This window comes from Phascolarctos cinereus, unplaced genomic scaffold (assembly GCF_003287225.1).
Source record: "Phascolarctos cinereus isolate Bilbo 61053 unplaced genomic scaffold, phaCin_HiC Scaffold_3;HRSCAF=262, whole genome shotgun sequence".
Taxonomy (NCBI): Eukaryota; Metazoa; Chordata; class Mammalia; order Diprotodontia; family Phascolarctidae; genus Phascolarctos; species Phascolarctos cinereus.
The window spans coordinates 30,265,080-30,287,331 of NW_027555736.1; the positions used below are offsets into that span (position 1 = coordinate 30,265,080).

The 22,252-nt window shown below is 38.8% G+C and overlaps 1 protein-coding gene across 1 annotated transcript in view; it reads left to right on the top strand.

Moving 5' to 3' along the window:
* The window catches only part of TET1 (tet methylcytosine dioxygenase 1), a 208,981-nt gene that overhangs the window by 35,411 nt on the left and 151,318 nt on the right, over positions 1–22,252 (top strand). The window contains 1 exon segment of the mRNA XM_078150750.1: positions 6,053–7,798. Coding sequence (XP_078006876.1) covers positions 6,176–7,798 — 1,623 coding nt within the window. The 5' untranslated portion in view covers positions 6,053–6,175.

Consider the following 22,252-nt stretch of genomic DNA (forward strand, 5'->3'; position numbering starts at 1 on the left):
CTTGCCCAGGACCTGGGTTCATAGCACGCGTTGGGCAGCTCCTTCACTCTGTGTAGGATCTGCCCAACTTCTATCGGTTCCCTAGGCTTTGAAGAGATCTACCTGGACAACTAGGTTCAAGGGAAAGGGTAGGTTCTAGGTGATTGGGACATGATGTCAGTCGTGTTGCACGTGAGACTGGGAAAGGGATAAAGGAAGAGTGAAGGAATTAGTCTTAATGTCATTCAAAACTGGTAATGTGGAAGGTTGTTTGTAGGTGATTTCGTTTCGGGTTCCCCGCCCTCCTTGGGATAATTTAAGTTTTCCCTGGATGATGTAAGCAACAGGACTACATAGCTAGGATTCTGACAAATGGGATTTGCCAGGATGGCAGGCAGTGCTAATCTTTCCAAGTGAATGAGGAAACCAAAATAGGGAAAATATCGAAGTTTCAGCAAAAATTAAACTTAGTGTAAATAAAGCTTAAAGTTAAGCGTCTCTAAGAGAAGTGGCTTAAGAATGACCCAGGGACGTGGTTTTTTTTTCTCTCTCTCTCTCTCTTTCCCCTCCCTCAATTTAACTGTATCCAACAAATCACTTATTGCCCCCATTTTCTCCATCTGGGGCAGTAATGTGAACTTTAGGAATGAGTGCTTGAGGTTTTTCAGGCCAGGGGATCAAGGCAATACAAAATATCTCTGTTGCTACTTCAAGCCACCCTTGTGGTTTTATATTAGTATTACAGCGTATGGTTTAGGACCTTGGGGGGGCAGAGGCACATAACATGCTGAGCCTGGGGGACTTTGAGAAGGCAGCTGTTTTTGTTCTGTTGTGGTCACTGTGACCAGATAAGTAAACCTCATGAATGTGTTGTTCCTTCTTTTACCATGGACTTTTCCTTCAATTCTCCCTCCTCACACTCATCCCCCTTCCCCAAATATTGGCTACATTAGGAACTCAGGATAATAGAAATGAAATTGATGGGGTATTTTAAATAATTTCCTAGAGTTGGGGCAAGTATATTTTAAAGCATATAGATGATTTTTGACCAGTTTTCAGAGGGTTGCACATATGCAAACACATATAGTAACAATAGCTAATATTTTTTGTAGACCTTTTAAGGTTTGCAAAGCATTATGTATGTTGTATCTCATTTGATCCTCCCAACAACCCTATTAGGTGGGTGCTATTATTATTTTCATTTTACACATAAGGAAATTGAGGCTGAGAGGATAAGTGACATCTAGAACCACAGTTAGTGTCTGAGGTAAAATTAGAACCCAGCCCTTCCTGACTCCAAGTCTAGCACTCTACTACAATACAAATAAGATAATATTTGAAGATTGGTTGTGTTTTCTCTATCAGTAGTGGAGAATGAAGGGGAACATTTTAGAAAAATTGGGTCAAACATAATGGTAATGTGACTTTATAATATTAGATAATTTTATCACTGCCAAGTATATAGGCTATTAAGAAGAAGCAAGCAAAACTAAACATGTATTTGTAAAATCCTTCTGTCCTCAAAACTATTTGATTTTAGTCAAACTTTTGAATTCAGGCCAAAATCATACAAGCAGTGATCCTGGCTTCAATTGTTCTCCCTAGGTGACAATTTAATATTTTTTTCTAAGAACTAACCACAGCATTTAGCATTAGTGTAGGGCACCTTTAGGACCCCTCCCGGAATTACCACTATTCTTTGCTTTTTGTTTCTCTTCCTTCCTCAACCTTCTTTATTTGTCTCTCTCCTCCCCCAGCCTCTGGGGTCAGTGTATCTCTTTCCTGCATGCCTTTTTTCTTTCTCTTTCTACCTTTACTCTTTCTGCTTTTTGGTGCTGATTACTTTTTGGATTTTTTTGGTCTGTCTTCTGTTCTTTCTCCCCCTTCCCTTCTGATTGTTTGTCTTTGTCTTTGAGACTTTTGTGCCTTCTTGAGTATCTTCTCCCTCGATTTCCCTGCCCCTCCATGCCTTGGGTTTTTTTTTTAATCATTCTTGCCCCATTTTGGCGTCTGTCTTTCCCCTGCGCTGCAACCCCAACGCCTTTCTCATTTTCTATGCCTTTATTTCTCCCTTTTTGGCCTTTCTTTGCTCTCTGCAGGGCAGCCGTGGAGTTTTACGTATGGAAGGGGCCTCCCATTAAATCTCATAGTATTCTAGTCAGTTTCACTGAAGAGTCTTTCCATGTGTTCTGGGCTCTTGCACTTCCTGCAGTCACAAACTATCGAGGAATAGTCATTTTGTGCACTCTCTCTCCAGCTTTAGACATGGGGAGAGCTGTAGGAGGACTATGAATAGGGTGGTTCTTTACTTGAAGTTCCTTTTCGAGTCAATTTCTCTCTGTCAAGTGCAGTAGCTTTTACCCACTGAGGGACTGAATGGGGAAACCGTGAAATCTTGGTCAGTTTCCTTTTGCAGCTGGGTTGTGCAAAATGCTATTTGCACTTTTGGCTGCTGCTGGCAGCAGGCAGGATTGCAGGCTAATTTGAAATTGACCTGCAGGATGGCTGGTTACATCAGTTCAGCCACATCCTGCTCAGGGGATTTGGGGTGTCATGGAGGGTGGAGATGTAGGTTGGGAGGGGGGAAGGGAGATAGAGGTGGAGAGAAAAAGAATATACATTTGACTCTCTTATTCTGGCATAGGCCTGTTGAAGTAACCAAATTTCAAACTGACAGTCTTAGAAAGTCACTCTTTAGTTTTCCTGTCAGGTGGACTATTGCAGTAATTCTGAAGAGTAAAGCATCTAAAGGAATCTCTATTGTCAATAAAGTGAGATAATAGAGAAAAATATTGTATTTTGATCTTATTTACTGAGACTTGGCTTTAATAGTTTTGACCCCTTTGAAATGTATCTAAATTCTTTGTTTTGAAATCTTAGAGTCCAAGTGTGAATCTCATTCTTTCTGGCCTGTTGTTCCTCATTTTCAGTTTTCTAATCTCCTGTCCTCCCATAAATCATCACTGTTCCTCCTGGTGGTGCCCCTATTATAATTAAATATAAGATTTTTGTTAATTAAAATAATTTACTTTAAAAATAATTAAAATCTATTTCAGAGGATTGGGATTCTCAGGTAAAATAAAATAATATTACAACTTACATCTGTTTTTCAGTTGTAATTTTAGGATCTCTGCTTGGGACATTCTGTATTCTTTCAGTTATACAAAGATCTCACTTCTGGCCCTCCCTATTTTCAACATGAACATCAATATTATGTTGGTTGTCTTGACCATATTGTTCTATAGCATCTATTATTAATATCTAGACTTGGGAAGATACGTTAGAGCAGAATAAAATTGACTTATGTATTTTGAAATGTGGAATTTATATAATCAGAAGACATAGCTAGGCATTATGGATAAGAGAGCCAGCCTGGAACCCCTGAGGATCTGGGTTCAAATTTCATCTCTGATATTTAACTGCCTGTTTGACATTGAGCAAATTCCTTAACTCCCTAGCATTCTAGTTGACTCTCTAAGATCACAGTTGCAGAAAAGGTGCTGTCCTGAATTGAGAGAGTTTTCTTTCCTGTGAGTTACTATGACAATGAAATCATAGGTCCTTTTCCTATTCCTGTAATCAGTCATGGAAAATGAAAATGTGATTTTTAGTGATGAGTCCACAAGATAAATATGAATTTAATCAATAGAAATTGAAAAAAATTATGGAACCAATTAAAATAATTTCACATTTCAAAGAATGCTTCATCAGATGTAAGCATATTTTAAATGGGCTACTTGTTCATCTGATACTAGTTTATTTCAAGAAAAACATTCTGGGGTTTGTTCAGGAGAATTTAATTCTCTGGACAACTTACTTAATCACACAGGAAAAAAAAGGAGACATTTAGGCAAAATTAGGAACTTGCAATAGGATGTGGGTTGTTTTTTTTTTTCCTTGGCTGGGTGGTACCCAATGGCATGTCCCCTGCAGTTGGTTTCTTCAGGGGTCATTGCCCTCTTTCATGAGCTCATACAAAGGCTGTTACAATTTAAAGAGGCCATATCTTCCTATTCCATGTTGTTCATGCTTTTTTGTTTTCTTTGGAAGGTGTCTTTTCGGAGATGGGGTTTGAACAATAAACATAACCTTAATTATAACTCCTAATTTCTAAAGTGCTTTGGTTTTTAAAACCAAAAAAGGAATGAAGAAGCTGTTTATTTTATAGGCTGGTTTTAGAATTAGACTCTAAATGACATCTGCATATTTTAGTTTGTTGAACATAAAGATTTTTATTTCAAAGATAATTGGACTATCTAAATCATATACTCCCTAAAGATATAAGCAACTTTATGCAAAAGAAAAGGTGTATTTATAAAAATATTGCTGAATTTTCGGGGCTTGGAAATAAATTTTCCATTGCTCTAGTAATGCTAGTATAAAAAGCTGTGTTAATGGTCTTTGGAGGAAGTGGTATACATCTATTCTCAGCTAAAGAGTTACTGCTAGCCAACTCTTAAAAAAAAAGGATTAAAGAAAAGAAAATGAGAGTTAAAGTTTAAGTCTTCTGCCAAGAATTCTTTTGAAGTTTTCTCATATTCAGTAGAATTTACTGAAATATTTTACCTTTTGTGGTTAATGTTATCACTGTCTATTTGGAAAGTTACAAAATATGTAATACTTAGAATTTAAATGTTGTATTCTCACATTTCCTATTTATCTTGGTGATTAAAGGTATTGAATTAGAACTGAATTGAAGGAAGCCATATCTCTGCTTTGAAAGATATCCCTGAGCCCTAAACACACACACAACCCCCAGTGGAATATAAGTTTCTTGAGGGCAAGAACTATTTTTTTTAAAGCCTCAACACCCTGCACAGTGCCCTCTAGTAGGTAGTTAATGTTTGCTGAATTAAATTTGTGTAGTAGTTGGACTGGTGAGGTTCAAGCAAGTCTGTCTGAAGGCAGAAATTCTCAATATTCTGCCCTTTATTTTCCATTGTTTCACTGATGATACGTGAGTAGCTTAAAAAAGGACTAGGAACCTTGTTTTTCCTTTTAAACAAATCTCTTACTTGCTCATAATTTGGTTTATGTTATAGAGACATAAGACAATGTTTGGTATTGGTCCTACTATATAGCAATTAAGGCTGCTATGGTGGTATTGCACCATTATGCTTCCTGCAATCAGAACCTTTTCCATTTATATTCCTCTCTCTTTCACTCATTCTTTTCTACTGTCCTTTTGAAATTATGAGCTTGACAATCATCAACAAACATCCCAATATGCTAAGAAGGACCAATAAAAACAAAAGAGAATTATATATGACTTATATCATATATAAGTCATTCACTCATTCACTCATTCTCTCAATAACTTATTTAGCATCCATATCCCTTGCCTTCTTCCATGCTTTGATCCTCAAGAAGAGGCTTGAATGTAGCTTATGCCTAACTTTTCAAAACACTGACTTTAATGAAGCATGCTTGTTAGGAACCCCTGTCAAGCGTCATGTTGTGCTATTTTGACGGGATCGCTAGGGGGCGGAGTTTCTCAGTTTGTAGAAGACTCTTTTCTCTGAGTCTTCATTTTAACTGAGTCAAGCTGGCTGATTCTACCTTTCACCTGAGTGAAACTCCATTGAAAAAACAGAATAGGGAGCAACTTCTAAAGTGTCCAGGTGTTTAAAGATTGGGATGACATCTAAATTTCACAGCGTTCTGAGAGTTGAAAATTTGGACAAATTGGATAATTGTGGTTTTCCATATAGAGAGAAAAATACTCAAACTCATTCAAATAATTTTACAAACTTAATTCAAGAAGCATTTGGGACTGTGCTTACTTAACGCTGGTGATGTAGAGAAAAAATTAAGCAGTCCCTGTTTACTCAGTGAAGGTAGGATGCAACAAGTAACAAGATGAACCTTACTATGTAACAAAGTTGAAAATACACCTTAGAGATGAGCACTTTTAATCTTGTTTGTTACATAGTGTTTTCATTTCTACTAAATGTGTTCTGTTCCTTAGTTTTAGTTAAGAATTTCTGGCTAACTGAATAAAGACATCAAATTCTATATTAGCAAATGACAAGGGGGGAAAAGAACTCATTCTTAATTTTCTTTGTTATTTCAGATCCAAACACTGCTATGACAGAGCTGAGCCATGAAACAAACAAATTTTCAGTTGAAGTGAGACTTCTGGAAGGGCCCATGAATTTGTACCCCACCCCTTTCCATTTTCCTCTCCTTGTTAGTTATGTCTCGCTCCCATCACGGGCGATCTTCCAAATTAGTCAGAAAGGAAGATCTAAGCAAAAAGAAGGCCAGCCAACTAAATGAGGCATCCAAGATTATGACCAAAAAGGTGACGTTGGTAAAAGCTCTGAGTGCTGGGAAATTAAAACAGCTGATGCAAGGAAGAAATAATGCTAAGAAAAAATCAAAACCAAAACCACCTGTGCCAGTAAGAAGTCTTCTGACAAGAGCTGGAGCTTCTCGAAGGAGTCTGGATCAAACTGATGTCCTTTTTCAGAATCCAGAGTCTTTATCCTGCAATGGCTTTACAATGTCTCTTCGAAGCACCTCTCTAATTCAACGCCTGTCCCGACCTCCAGTGGTCATTATGAGACCTGAGAAAATTCCATCCTCTAAGACATTAGAAAAGGAAGATAAAAGCCAGTATGGGGTCCTGGCAGAGTCCAAAGGACATATGGTAGAAATCAAAAAAGAGACAGATCAGTCACAAGAAATCTTACTCTCTCCTGACAAAGGGGATCTGATAGTTGTTACCTGTGATGCATCCCCAAGCAAAGAAAATGGACGAGAAAATATATCATTTAATGAAGATGCCACTTGGTTCCAATATGTAAAGGATCCCACAAAAAGTATTTCTACTCATAGCAGCCTACCAACTCAAATTTCTGAGGCCTCAGAAGAGAACTGTAAGTGTGAAGGCCTCTTCCTTGAAAAGTCATTAAATGATTCAAGTGACCCTGTTCAAGCTCTTGCCCAAGACTCAATGCCTATTCCTTTATTTAAAAATGCTGCCCTCATAGTGACCTCTAAATCAAGTCCCAACATGCAGTTAGAAGATTTGGGCTCAAGAGGAGAATTTCTTAAAGTAGCTGACTCTTATTTGGAGCCAATGAAGGAGAAACCTGATTTATATCAACCCTCCTGTTATAAAGGCAAATCTGAACTGTATCTCCAAAATGGGCCTAGTGGGCCCATTTTTCCTACCTCTTTAGCAAATTACCTCTTAGCAGGATCAGACCAGCAAGAGGCCACTCATGTTTCTTTAGACCAACCTGTGATCCAAAGCACTGCTTCAGACCTGCTAGAAGGCCATGGTGCTATGCAAACTTTGACTTTGGACTCAGGTCAGATTGCTAGTTCATTACCAAACTTTGAGAAAAGTCTGGTTGCTGCCACAACAGATATAGTTGATCAAGAGATGCATAAACCATATGATACTTGCTTGCTTTCAGAATTGCCATTTAACAATCATAATTTTACAATAGTCTCTGAGAGTGAACCAAACAGAGAATCAAATCCTTTATCAGAAGACCCCAAATTGGCACCAAGTGATCCTGGCCAGTTGGATGGAGAGAGTCTCCAGATCAGTGCAACTAAGGTGATTTCTGTATCCATGGCATTTTCCAGCACCACCTCTTACTCTTGTCCTTTCTCCTACACTACTTTGCTCCCTACTTTAGAGAAGAAGAAACGAAAGCGATGTGGAGTTTGTGAACCTTGCCAACAGAAGGCGAATTGTGGTGAATGTATTTACTGTAAAAAACAGAAATATAGCCACCAAGTGTGTAAGATGAGAAAATGTGAGGAACTGAAAAAGAAGCCAATGGTCATAGTGCCTTTTGAGGTAAGAAAGGATTCTGGGGCTGGAGGATCCACCTGGGTAGTTCAGAAAGCCATTAAAAGGAAGTTAATGCTTAGATAGCACAATAGGGTCATTCATCCTTCCCCCTTCCCCCCCCCAATTGAATTAAAGGTTGCTTTGAGGATAAGCCTTTGTGAACCAAACAGTGCAGATTTTGTACACAGAGATCTACTTCTGTAGTAAATCATAGGAGATAAGAATTTTGTTTTTCTCCAAAGAATTTCAGTTCAGTCCAATAAACATTTATTAAGCACCTCTAATATGCCAGGCACATGTTAGGTGCTAGGGATACATAGACAAAATGAGAAATGATCTCCCGGAGCAGCTAGGTGGCACAGTGAGTAGAGCACTGAGTCTGGAGGACCTGAGTTCAAATCTAGCCTCACATATTTAACTAGAGGTGTGATCTGAGCAAGTCACTTAACCCTGATCGCCTCAGAAGACAAGAAACAGTCCCCACCCTCAAGAAGTTTACTTTATATTCAGGAGGGGGCAACAGAAATAAGTAAATAGTAATGGGTGGGGCACTAATACCTGATGGAATCAGGAATGGCCTCTTCCAGGAGGTAGCATTTGAGCTGAGTCTTGAAGAGAGGTAGGGGTTTGCATTCCTAATAAGGTAGGACTTCTGTGCAAAGTCAGGGAGGTGGACATGGGTTGCTGTATGTGGGGTAAAGAAAGTAGGTCACTCTGGTAGTGTTATGGAGTGTATGAGGAAGAAAGCAAGAAAGTTGTATAAAATGTAATATTTAAAAACTTTGTTTTTAGTAAATTCTACTTGTTTTTTAAATGATGTTTTATTTAAAAACTGATGACAAATTTACTTATAAGCATGTAGCAAAGTGATGATTTTAATTTTTATCTTTAGGAAATGATATAGAGAAGAATGCTATAGGGACTATTTTTTCCCTTAAACTAAAACATAACTGGGGGTGGGGAAGAGAAGGTTGTATCATAGTAGGAGGATGCCAGGAGCATATATGTCTATGTTATTTTTCTTAGAACTTGGCAGTAGTAGCATCATGTGCAATTATCATCTTGTCTTAAATTCCAGCAGGTTAACTGTTTGGATAATTTAATGCTTTTAACAAGTTTGGTTGTAATTCCTTGGAACTCAAAATTCCTAACCAAAATATGGTGGGGGTTTTTGTGTGTGTGTATATGTGAAAAAGTATAATGATGAGGGGCTGGTAGGTGGTACAGTGGATGGAGTTCAGGGCCTGGAGTCAGGAACACCTGAGTTCATATCAGGCCTCAGACACTAGCTGTGTGACTCTGGGCAAGTCACTTAATCTCTGCCTCAGTTTCCTCATCTGTAAAATGAGCTGAAGAAGGAAATAGCAAACCACTGCAGTATCATTGCCAAGAAGAGTTGAACACAACTGAAAAGAATGGACAACAACAAATAATGATGAGAGTCTTCAGATCATCTTCCATATTTAGATAACTGATTTGCAGTAGTTTTCCATTCCATTTTTATTTATGTAGAGCAATAGTATCAAGCTCAAATAGAAATGGAGGCTACTAAACAATACAGAATTCTTACAGGCTGCATATCAACTTAGAAAACCATATATTAACATTATCTATGTTCTATTGTATTTTAATTTTTTGTGGTTATTGTTGTTTAAATATTTCCCAATTACATTTTTAATCTGGTTGGGCTGCAGTAGGGAGTATTTCTGGCAGTATACCTGAAGACCCAATGTGTTATAAACATCTCTGGTTAGAGTATAGGTACATTCAATAGCATTCCTAAAAAGTACTATGTGAATTTAAATTTTGTAAATCAGTGGTATTTTCTTCTTGATTTATAATTTCAAATATGACCCTATAAACATTTATTAAGCCTGTATAAGATACTCCTCCTAGGCACTGGGGCATTGGGAATATAAAAGCAAACTGAAAAAACAATCCCTATTCTTCTCAAAGAACTTACTTTCTATTGGGTCTGTAGCTTGGAGACGTGTGCGCGTGCTTGCGCCTGCCCACACACACGTGCATACACACAAAATGATTTATTCTTCAGTTGTTCCAGTCATGTCTGACTCTCCATGATGCCCTTTGGGGTTTTCTTAGCAAAGATATTGGAGTGGATTGCCATTTTCCTTCTCTAGCTCATTTTACAGATGAGGGACTGAGGCAAAAAGGGTTGAGTGACTTGCCCAGGGTCACACAGCTAGTAAGTGTCTGAGGCCAGATTTGAACTCAGGAGGAGCCTTCCTGAGTTCAGGCCTGCTCTATCCTCTGTGCCACCTACCTGCATATATATGATTTTTTAAAACATAAGTTTTATTGATACTTTTTGTTTATGTTGAAGTCATTTATGCTATAGCTCCCTTCAGTACCAAACTATTCTTTCTAACAAAAGATAGTTAAGACAAAACAACAAATAGAATATCTAACAGTTTATGTCATTCTGCTCCCAGAGTCCCTTATCTCTTCCCAAAGGAAAGAAGTGTATTTCATTATCTGTTCTGGTCCATGATTAGTCATTATAATTAGTCACATTTGTACTTCCTTGTAGTGAACTTTTTCATTTGCACTATTATAGTCATTGTGTATATTGCTTGTCTGACTCTGCTAACTTCACTCTAGATCAGTTTATCTAAGTTTTTTCATTCTCTGTGATTATTTGAAGCTGGAGAGAACACTGACCACTAGGGGGCTCCCCAAAAGAATGACATAGGAAGCAGTGAATGGGCTGATCCTTGAAGGAAGATAGGGCTCCTAACAGGTGGAGGTGAGAAGGCAGTGAATTCCAGGAATTATGAGTAAAATGCAAAGGCGTAGAGGTGGGGGGAAGCTTTCAGTTCATGTTTGGTTCTCAGATGGCAGTGGCTTCTGATAGGTTTTTTTTCCCCTGACTCCATAACGTCCTTTCCTTTGGCACTCTAGGTTATTTGTCAGATAATTAGAGATCTGTAAACATACATACATGCTTTTGTGCAAAGAAGTCTTTTGCAATGATAATAACCACCATCTAATCTATCTTTTCTTTAAAGTTCAGACCTAGTCATAGAGGATTTTCACTAATATTTGTGACATAACCCAATTTTATGTAACTGTTTGCCAGTTGTGGCATACAGCATAAGATGACTGGATATGGCAGCTCTGACCATTGGCTCTGAGGATCTAGAGCTTGAAAGGAGGTCCCTGGTGAGCTAGCCCATCCCCTTCATTCTATAGTTCATGCAGCTGGGACCCATGGAGGTACAGTGATTTATTCATGATCAGTTATAGAGCTTGAATTTGAGCTCTCAGACTCCAACTTCATTGCTGCTTCTGTTACACTGCCCTACCTCCCTGCAACTCTCATCCCATCCCCTTCCCCAAAAGTGGTCCCTTTCTCTTCAGAGCAGAGCCTGCTTTGGAAAACACCCCTTATCCTATCCCTGCCAACACTAGTTCATCTCACCCTTAACTTTCTTCTTCCCATCCATACCACAGACCCCATTCCCTGGATCCCTACTCTCCATATGATATTGCACACTTGCTACAAGAGTTGTTGATGTGGTTAGAATTAATGAATCCCTTCATTTAACAAGTGAGCATCCATGATTTGCAAAGCATCTTCTATGAGTTGTGGAGAATACAATAGAAAAAAAATGTGGCCATTGGCTTCATGGAATACTTAAACTCCTTTATACTTTGAGAATTTTGGCTGATATAGTTGTTTTATATTTACTTGATTTGCATTGGAGCCTTGCATCTGTTCAACAAATTGGTCAGATACCCAGTATGTGAAAGATACTCTTAGGTGATTATTTAAGAATTAGCCTCTTTGCTCACTGAGTTTGCTAATCTAGGGCAAGAGTGAGGAGGGGAATAGCTGTGCCCAAGTATCCAGAATATAAAGATAATTATAATATAAAATAAATTACTAGAAGTATATATAAATGAGCCAAAGTGTGAGGAGTGATTCAAATGCTGTAGGGAGAGGAAAGGAGAGAATGAGAGAGAGAGAATGAAAATTATGTCACTTGTTGCTGTGACTGGTAATCAGGAAAACCTTCATGGAGAAGGTAGGTGGAATTGGAAGTGGATCCTGACAAATGAGTAAGACTTCAAAAGGCAGGAATAGAGGCAGCACTATTCCTGTCATAGACATGGTGTCAGCTGCAGGAAATGGCAAGTATTCAGCTTGGCAGAATTCTCTACTAAGTAGATGGGGTAGTGTGGAATAAGGCCAGAGGGATGACCTTGAATGCTAGGCCAAGTTGAGTCTTCATTCAGTAGGAAGTAGGGAGCTACCGAAACTTCTTGAACATCAGAGTGTTGGGATCAGAGGTGTGTGTTCAGAGGACTGTTCCAACAACAGTGTGCAGATATACACACACATACTCATATAGTTACATATTATATAAACTATGTGTGTATATATATATATACATACATACTTACAGAAAAACTGGAGGCAGAGACCAGTTAATTATGAAGATTAGAGATTTGTTTCATAGTTCTTACCCTTAGAGAAAGGAAAAAACTATAGGATATCAGGTCTGTAGATACAGCTAATTCTGGAAGCAACTTGTTCATCATTTGCCTCTCCCTAGTGTTATCATTGCCCATGTGATAGAACCTTGGTTCTTCTCTCCACCCCTGACACACATATTGACGCTCTCAGAGAGTTCTCCCCAAAGAAACTCTAACCTGAGATATAGCACCTGTTAAGACATAGACACTTACATATGAGAAGGGAACTTTAAAATGTCACTGATACTATTGTTCATATCATTGTGCTGAGTCTAAGATCACTGACTATTCAGTTTTTCTCTTTTATTCTCTGTATTTATTTTCTTTATTCTCTGCCTTCTATGATTTTATTCTCTGTCTCAACAGAATTATGGCAGGTATGTGTGGGGGGGGTAGTTTTACATCTCTAGCAGTCTCATGCTACTAGAACCAACTTGTGTGAAATAGTGTACGGGTGATCATTTTTACCCTCAGATACTATTCTCCACAGAATTCTTTGTTCTGCTTGGGTTTGCTTGTCCGTCTGTCTTAGAAGCTGCTGCCAAAAAGTTGTTATGGTCCAGGCCAAGGATGATGAAAAGCAAAACTGAGGGTAGTAAGAATGGAAAGAAGGGAACAATGCGAAGGGCAGGAGAGGCAGAATTGCTAGGACTTGCCAATTTGTACATGGAGAGTGAATGAGAGGAAGGTTAGAAGATGGCTCTTTTTGAGCCATGGTTACTAGAGAAATGGAAGTGCAATAAGGACATTAGTAGATGGACAGATATCAATCAGGAGGGTGTTAACATGCCAGCAGGCAAAGCTCTTTAGCAGGCAGGAATGCAGTTTATACTATGTACTTCTCTCCTTTTGTACTTTGTTTCATAAATCTGTTCATATTAACTGAATGAGCAATTTGGAGAATTGATCCTACCAACAACATTATAGTTCCAATTTTCCAGATAATGTTAACTTAATGAATAAATGAATAATTTCTGGGATTGGTCTGGAGAGTCACCTGAATTTCTTTTAATGATGGTACTAACAAATTGATGAAAAGGTTATTATGCATATACGTAACCTAATATAGCAGGATATTTCTTTTATAGGAACTGGTCCAATGCTTTGGATGATGCTGATAATGGGTTACTAGAATCATTGGATCATAAGTCTTGAGCTGGAAGGGAGTTCAGAGGTCATTTAGAGCAGTGACAGCAAGTATCCCTACAGGTGTCATATTAACTTGGAATATACAAAGTAACATTCTCTATACTATGTTGTATTTTTATTTATTATGTTGAACATTTCCCAGTTGCATCTGAATTTGACTCAGGCTGCACTCAGGAGTTTGAGGGGCAGCCTCAAGTTTGACCCCACTGATCTAGAACGTCCCTTGGTTTTACAAGGGAGGAAACTTGGGGCAGAGAGCCTACATAACCTGGCAGCATTTGAACCCAGATTTTCTGATTCTAAATGAACTTCTCATTTCTTTCTTGGCTGCATTACTTTGAGATCTTTCCAATTTCTCCGCCATGCCCCAGGACACTCATTATTGGGCAAGCCTCCTCGCCCTGCCGTGTCCCGTCAGCCTTGATATTCCACCTCATCATCGCTCTCTGTCTCTGATCGGAGGGTGGATCCACGAATGCCAAAGCCTCCATCGAAGCGGGGGCTCAGCCCAGAACATGCTATTTCTCCCCTGGCTGCACCGCTTTGAAACTTCCGACTTCTTCACCAGGACCCTGCAGCAGGCACCTACCCCACCCCCACCCCCTATTTTTCCCAATTGGATTTGTAAGCTCTTTGAGGGCAGAGATTTTTGTTCTGTTTTCGTATGTGTATCTCTGATGCTTAACACAGTGTCTGGCACATAGTAGGTGTTTAATAAATATTTACTGACTGACTAAGTGAACTGCCCTGTGATAGTTGGCCTTTGTATAGTTCTATTAAGTTTATAAAGTGCATTTACATTAATTATCTCATTTGGTCCTCTCTCTGTTATTGCTATCCTTACTTTGCAGATGAGGAAACTGAGGTTTAGATGGGTGACTTATCCAGAATCATACAGATGGCAACTGAGGCGAGGTTAGAACTTAGGTCACCTCAACTCCAAGTGCTCTGCTGCCTTTCCAGTAATACCTAGGCATAGGTTGAATTAGCTACATACGCACTTTTTACGCTTGGAAGGTATAAGTGCAAATATGATATAGACGAACTTTTTTTTGTTTTTAGTTTTTAACATTCACTTCTACAAGATTTTGAGTTCTAAATTTTCTCTCCCTCCCTTCACTCTCCCCTCTCATAGATGACATCAATCTGATATAGGCTATACATGTACAATTATATTAAACATATTTCCACACTAGTCTCATGGTAAAGAAGAATTAGAACCAAAGCAAAAAACCACAAGAAAAAAAAGAGAGAGAGAGAAAATAGTCTGCTTCGATCTACGTTCAGACTCCATAGTTCTTTCTCTGGATGTGGATAGCATTTTCTATCATGAGTCTTTTGGAATCATCTTAGATCCTTGTATTGCGAAGAGAAGTTAAGTCTATGAAAGTTGGTCATAGCACAATGTGGCTGTTTCTGTGTATGGTGTCCTCCTGGTTCTGCTCATTTCACTCAGCATCTGGACTAAGTTCTTGATGGACAAACCTTACAGCTGCTCCTTTAATGTGTGAATGGTTTGAACCCACAGAGGCCCCATGGGAACTAATTGGGACATTGCTTGCTTCTTGATTTTCTCTCTTGGGCACTGCTTACATCAGATGATGTTTTCAAACAGCCGGACCTCATTGTGGCATGCTGTATGCCATGTGGAGCACATTTTTGCTACCAGTTTCTACAATTGAGGGCAGATGTTACATGTCCTTAAATTTGCCTTTAGGGAATCTTTTTACATCATTTATCAGTATGTCAGTAGTATACTTTGCACCACAGAGCTGGCTGTAGAAAATATTTTCTGGGGTTCTGATACCCTACATTCATGAAATATGGTCAGTCTGGTGATATTTTGTTGATATTGTGATAGATTCTGTCCTACCGATGTATACAACCAAACTCCTCATTGATTTAAGAACTAGGAGGATCCTTGAAGTCAAAGGTTGCAAAGCCAATCAAAGCTGATTATGACATTGTTCATTTCTTTATTTTAAATTTTGTTTTTTGTTATTTTAAACTTGACAAATATCAACAAACATAAACATTTTCATGTATAAAGAACAAACTGCAAATTCCCATTATGTACAGCTTATTTTTCCCTTTAAAGTATAAAATAAATTCAAAACATGAATTTCACAATTACTGTTTGTTCAAAGCTGCATTTCCTTCTGTTCTCTTCTAAGCATTAAAAAATGTGCTTTCATGGCCCTATTTTCTTCCTCCCTTTTGGTCATCATTATTTCTAGCTTCTCTTCCCTCCAATTAAACAAAGCGCCTCCCTTGTAACAGGTAAGTATAGTCAAGCAAAACAAACACACCCATTGGACATATCTGAAAATGTGTGTCTCATTGTACATCTTCAGGTGGAAAACATATTTCATCATCCATCTTCTGGAGCCGTACTTGGTCATTGAATTGATCAGAGTAGTTAAGTATTTCAAACTTGTTTTTCTTTAGAAAGTTGTAGTCCTGGTTCTACTCACTTCTTCCCCACTTCTGGACTTCCCTATTATTGTCAAGAGTACCACCATCCTCCCAGTCACTCAGGTTCACAATTTAGTCGTCATCCTCTTCTCCTCACTCTCTCTTACCCCTCATGTCTAATCCGTTGCTAAGTCCTGTCTATGTTACCTCTCCTTAGACACCTAGCTGGGGCTGGCCCTCATTACCTTGTGCCTGGAATGTTGCCTACCAATTGATCTCCCTGCCTCAAGTCTCTCTCCATTATGTTCCATCCCCCACTAAGTTGCCAAATTAATCTTCCTAAAACACAGGTCTGACTATGTCACAACCTCCCCCCCAACCCATTCAATAAACTCTGGCATTTCTCTATCCCTCTAGGGTCAAATATAAAATCTTCTCCTTGTTTTTCAAAGCCTTTTATGAAGGGTCCCTGGCCCCTTCCTACCTTTCTAGTCTTCTTATACACTACTGGAACCGTTTGTGATCTAGTGACAATGACCTCCTTGCTATTCTGTGCATTAAGATACTCCATCACCAGCCTCCAGACATTTTCCCCAGATGACCCTCATGCCTGGAGTTCTCCCTGTCCTTATCTATACGTCCTGAGTTCTCTGGATTCCCTCAAGTACCAGTTAAAATCCCACTTTCTACACAAAGCCTTTCCCAACAATTCCCCTGCCCCAGTAATGACAGATCCTTTAAGCTGTTAATTATCTCCAGTGTATCCTGTATGTAGTTTGTTTGTGCATAGTTGTTTTCATGTTGTTTCTCACATTAGACTGTGAACTCCTTGAGGACAAAGACTGTCTTTTTGTCTTTCTTTGTACTCTCGGTGCTTAGCATAGTGCATGACACATAGTAAGCCCTTAATAAATATTTATTAATAAAATTAAATTAAAGACTGTCTGACTTCACTTTGCATCATTTCTTAGATCTTCCCAGGTTTCTCCAAATCCATTCCTTAAATCATCTTTTATGGTATAGTGATATTTTATTATTCCTAATCCATAATTTGTTCATCCACTCCCCAATTGATGGGTACATACACCCTTAATTTCCCATTTTTTACTATGGTAAAGAATGCTACTATCAATATTTGTTCATGAATGGGCCCTTTCTTTATTTTATCTCTTTGGGATGTATACACAGTAGTTGTATTGCTGTGTCAAAGGATATGAACAGTTTAATTATTTAATCAATAAACATTTCTTAAGCATTTACTATGTGCCAATTACTGGGGTCAGTGCTGAGGATACAAATAAAAAACAAAACCCATTAATTCCCCTTTGATTTCTTTCTTCCTGAGTTCTCATAACTTTATGTAATGTAACTTTATATAACTTATAATTTTATTTCCTAGCTCTTCTTAAACATTCTTCCAGGCAGTCTTGGAGCTTTTGTGGCCACTTCATTTTTTTCCCTCTCTGAGGCTCTGTGGTAGATGTTGTGGCCTTCTTATGGGGTTTGTTTTCTGGGTATTTCTAGACCTGTAATATTTCTTCATAGTGTTTGATACATTCCTCTTTTTCTTTCTTTAAACTCATATCTCCAGCTTCAGTTCCTGATTTGGGATATTGTGCTAGGGCAAGGCTCTGACCCATGTGCACTCTTGGATGGAATTCTCAGGTTCTCTTCGTGCCTGACCCTGAGTTCCCATGTTTGGTTGGTTACTGGCTTCCACTTCCCCTGTTGTGTCTGAACTCATAGTGAGGCTCCCTGGAATATCTGGGGTTGAGGTGCTTCCTCAAGGCCCCCTTCCCTCAGAGCATCTTAGGTGACAGTACAGGGGGATGCTAATATGAGCCACTACTTCCTGGCTTTGTCAGAGCAGTCAGGAGGCTCCAAGTTTCTGCCTACTCTGGAGCTTCTTGCCTGAGCACCCCAGCTTTTTGCCTGTGGGGAACAGGGCACTTTATACGCCCCTCTGCTGTGACTGGTCTGTGTTGGCAGCTTGTACTTGCTCTGGCTTTTCTGGTGGGACTCTTTCCCCAGTGATGTTGCTTTATTATTATCCTTTCGTGCAGTCTTGGGCTGGATGAAGATACCACAGTTTTTCTTTGTATTTATCAACCGCTATTCAGTCTGGTTAGCTGCTTTTTATATCTTTGCTGGGGTGTATGTTTGAGAATATGGCACCTCTGTGACTTTGTAGAGCCTCTTAACCTATGAATCTTCAACCAAGAAATTTTAAAGATGAAGCAATGAAATCTCCCTCTGCCTCCTCCTCCTTACTTCCCATTTTGGGTGGCATGGTACAATCTAGTTTTGGACGCTTATTTTCTTCTTCCTTGCCTCTAATCATTTTCAAAGTCCAAAAATCTTGCTTCCCATTTATCACATCTTTCCTCTCTTTCTAGTGCCCTTGTTATTCTCCTAGCTCAGGCTCTTATTCCCTCTTACCCGGATTATTGCAATGGCCTTTTTTTTTCCTTTTTTTGCCATGAGTTGCCATGGCCAAAGAATTCATCCCTAAATTGCCAACCAGATGTCATTGAAGGAATGTAGGAAATAAAAAGATGAGATAGCTACAGGGTGAGATAATTGATGGGCAAATGGCATGCTTTTAGGTGCCAAGGAAAAGCAAGGAAGGATCCCACTCAGCACATTGAGTAGACTCCCGTGATGAAAGTTATGGAATGATATGAAGAAGAGTCACAAAGAATGGGAAGGAATTGATAAGCTACAAACTACATTGAGGTAATACCTACATATATAAGAGAAAAGCTCCATTCTTGTTTTGCATTGGCCTTCTACCACTAATGGGTTTCTTTTCCACTTCTTTCCTTTCCTTCCTTCTAGTCCAACCTACACAGCATTCTCAAAGTAATCTTTCTAATGTTCACCTCTGATCATATAACTCTTCCGCTAAAACAAAATGAATAACCTCGTGGCCTCTCAACCCTATTACTGTCCATCCCCCACCAAAGGTCCAGGTTCTTTGGACTGGCATTCAAGGGCCTCTACAACTTGTCTCCAAGCTATTTTTTGAGTCTTATTTTACACATCTCTCTTCTTTCATACTCTACAATCTTGCCAAATTAGATATTGACTATTCCTTGAAATCCTAGTATTTCATATTATTTTAGATATTTTAGACACTCAAGCATCTGGTAATTCCCTTTTTTATAGATAAGGCATCTGAGGCACAGAAGGGTTAAGTTGAGTTTGCCCAACCCAGATTATAGTGTCCGTAAGTAACAGATAACCCAAACTCAGAACCACTGACTTTAAATTGTGTATTCTTTCTATGATACTACACCTTAAATAACAGGATTTAACTGGAAGAGCCCTCTAAGGGCTCAATCATCTTGACCAAACCTTTCATTTTACAGAGGAGGAAACTGATCCAGTCCCTGTCCCCTCCCCCCATCCCAAAGCCCTCAACAATACCATCTGTCCTGGAAGGAAATAGGGCTTTTCCTCCACAGAAGTGGGAGGAGAACTGAGTTGAGCTAAGCTAACACCTTCACAGTTGATGAGTGACGATCATAAAGCACCCCAAAGAGCTGCTTATATTCATAGTGATTCACTTGAAGTCAAAAGACGAAACACCCACCAGACTAAAGAGGAGTATGTTGTAAGAAACCGGAACTGGTCTGGGCATATCAAGTGCATCAGGAAACATCTTTCGCTCACATTATATGATAGGGAAACATCCTTCCTTAAGTCCCTTTAAAGACAACCCTCAGGCCCTACCAAGGTATGTAAGACACTTGATTCCCTCCCCTCCCCCCAACATCTATAGAGATTATTCAGCATTTCTTAAATACACTTGTACCAACAGCCTTTCTTACTGATAGAGCCCTAGCCATGGGTTCATACTTGGTCCAGATATAGCCCAAGGAGAACCAGGCCTCATAAGAGAGGAAACAGATTCTTTTCTCAGTGTCTTTGTGTGTGTGTGTGTGTGTGTGTGTGTGTGTGTGTGTGTGTGTGTGTGAGGCAATTGGGGTTAAGTGACTTGCCCAGAGTCACAGAGCTAGTAAGTGTTATGTATCTGAGGCTGGATTTGAACTCAGGTCCTCTTGACTTCAGGGCCAGTGCTGTATCCACTGTGCCACCTAGCTGCCCTCTCAGTGTCTCTGGCTCTTAAAATTCCCAACACAGAGAGCCAGGAAAATCACTTGAAGTTTATATTTGGCTCATGTCTAACATCTTACCAAAAGGAAAGCACTTCACGAACAGTGTGATCAAGTACAGGGCAGGTATTTTTTTCTTGTACACAAAAGAAATGCTCGTGTAAGGGCGAAGAGCGTCGATTGAACCAAGCAGTCTACCACTCTTAGAGTAATTAACAAGCTACTCTAGTCAGAATATATTTATCAGCTGAGGAAGTCTCTAGGAAATCAACTAATCAATCAAAGGCATTAAGAATGCACTGGCACATCCTGTGTATCTTGTATAATGTAGCAAGCCGGTTTGGAACCTGGCATGATTTCAATGTCTAGCAGCTTAGAGAAGAGAGCAGTTCTCTGTGGAAATGGCTAGGAAAACTCAGTTTTGCTCCCAGCTTTTTCCATAAGGGGGACTCTACCAAGATTATACCAGAGGCCTGTGATTATCCCCCATTACACATGTAATATGATTTAAAATCATTTGTCAATTACTTGTGTCCTTTTGTGCAATAAAGTCCCTTGCAGCACTAAATCTATGGTTCTATGATCATTCCATGAGCCAAAGCCCTTTGGGACACTCAAGTTTCATTGACAGGAACCTTAGCATGAGTTCTAGGAAAGAAGTTTCTAGGAGTATGCAGGTTCTACGATAATATGTAATGAAAAGAAATCTCCCCGTCTTGCTTAAAAATTACCACTAACTGCCTTGGTAATGTTGAGTTACATAAGAATACAAAATTCAGTCAACTTGAAACTAAAGGAAAATGGAAAATAAGAACTAAAAATTATATTTTTCTTGATGTAGATACAACTGGATTTTCACTCCAGTTTGGTTATTAGCTATGGTCCAAATTAAAATCAGCTCTTTTCTGAATCAGGTTGATGAGTTAATTCCTAATGATTTCAAGGCCTTTCTCATTTTGAGAAGCCAAGAATTTGTGGTCCAGGAATTTTTTCTAGGATCAGGTCTGCGTTGTCTGCCAAACCAGAAACATTGCAGTTTTACAATCTCCATTATCTTTATTACATTCTCCTTTGGTGAAAGCAGATCCAGCTTCCTGCTCTCCCACACCCCACAGGTAGTATTGAGCCAGCAATCTCCCAAATAATGATGGTAATGTGCTAGCTGGATCAGATTAGGCAAGAAGGGTATTTTTAGGTACCATGGAGAAAATGTATGAGATTGATTTAAAAAATGTATGGTCCTGCTTAATGGCTTAAGGTATACCATGCTCAAATCTTTAAACTATTTTAAGATTGTGATCCAAGCTGACTGTTATAGTGGAAAGATTGCTGATATGGCCTAAAGTCCTAGGTTCAAATCTTCACTAGCTACTGACTTACATATATGATTTTGAACAAGTTACATAATTTTTCCAGGGGTCTTAGTTTTTTTTTTCGTCTATAAAATGAGAGTGTTAGACTAGATGAACTACAAGGTCTCTGCCACCCTTAAATCTATGATTGTATATATGATGATCCAAGGACTTCTGAGACCAGGTTTGCTACCTTACTTTTATATATACTTAATCTGTTCCACTGATAATGGGTATAACTTTTTTTCTATAGAAGTACATGTCCTGCTATACTCTAGTAAGTTTTTTTAATTATCCCATCCTTAATAACCATTCACAAAAATATTCAAGCATACAAACAAGTATTTTAAAAAGGTCATAAGTGAAATTATAAACTCTGTTAATGTTTGCTTTAAAATGCATATTAGTTTTAACAAGATAGCAATAGAATTGCAGCTTTTGCTTACGAATAATTTGAGCTCTTTTTCTTCTACATATATTTTCAGGATTTTGATGTTGCTATAGCCATTTCTACATAAATGTTAGCTTATCTGTTCTGATTCTGCTTTCCTTACCCTGCATTACTTCATGTGATTTCTTTCCCATATTTATTTGTATTATTAATATTTTCATTTTTTTATAGCACAGTATTTTTCTATTATATTCATATGCCACAGTTTGCCCTGCCATTTCCCAATCATGGAACATATGGGTAGTTTTAATTTTTTTTTTTGCTTTGACTGAATCAGAGAGGTGTTTTTGTAATATAGTTCTTTTTTTTTCTCTTTTAATATCATCCTTAGGCTATAGTTTTAGTAATGAGATCAATGCTCAGTCAATAAACTTTTATTAAGCACCTGCTATGTGGAAAGCACTGTGCTAATTGCTGGAGATACAAAAAGAGGCAAAAGATAGTCCTTGCCCTCAAGGAGCTCACAATCTATTGG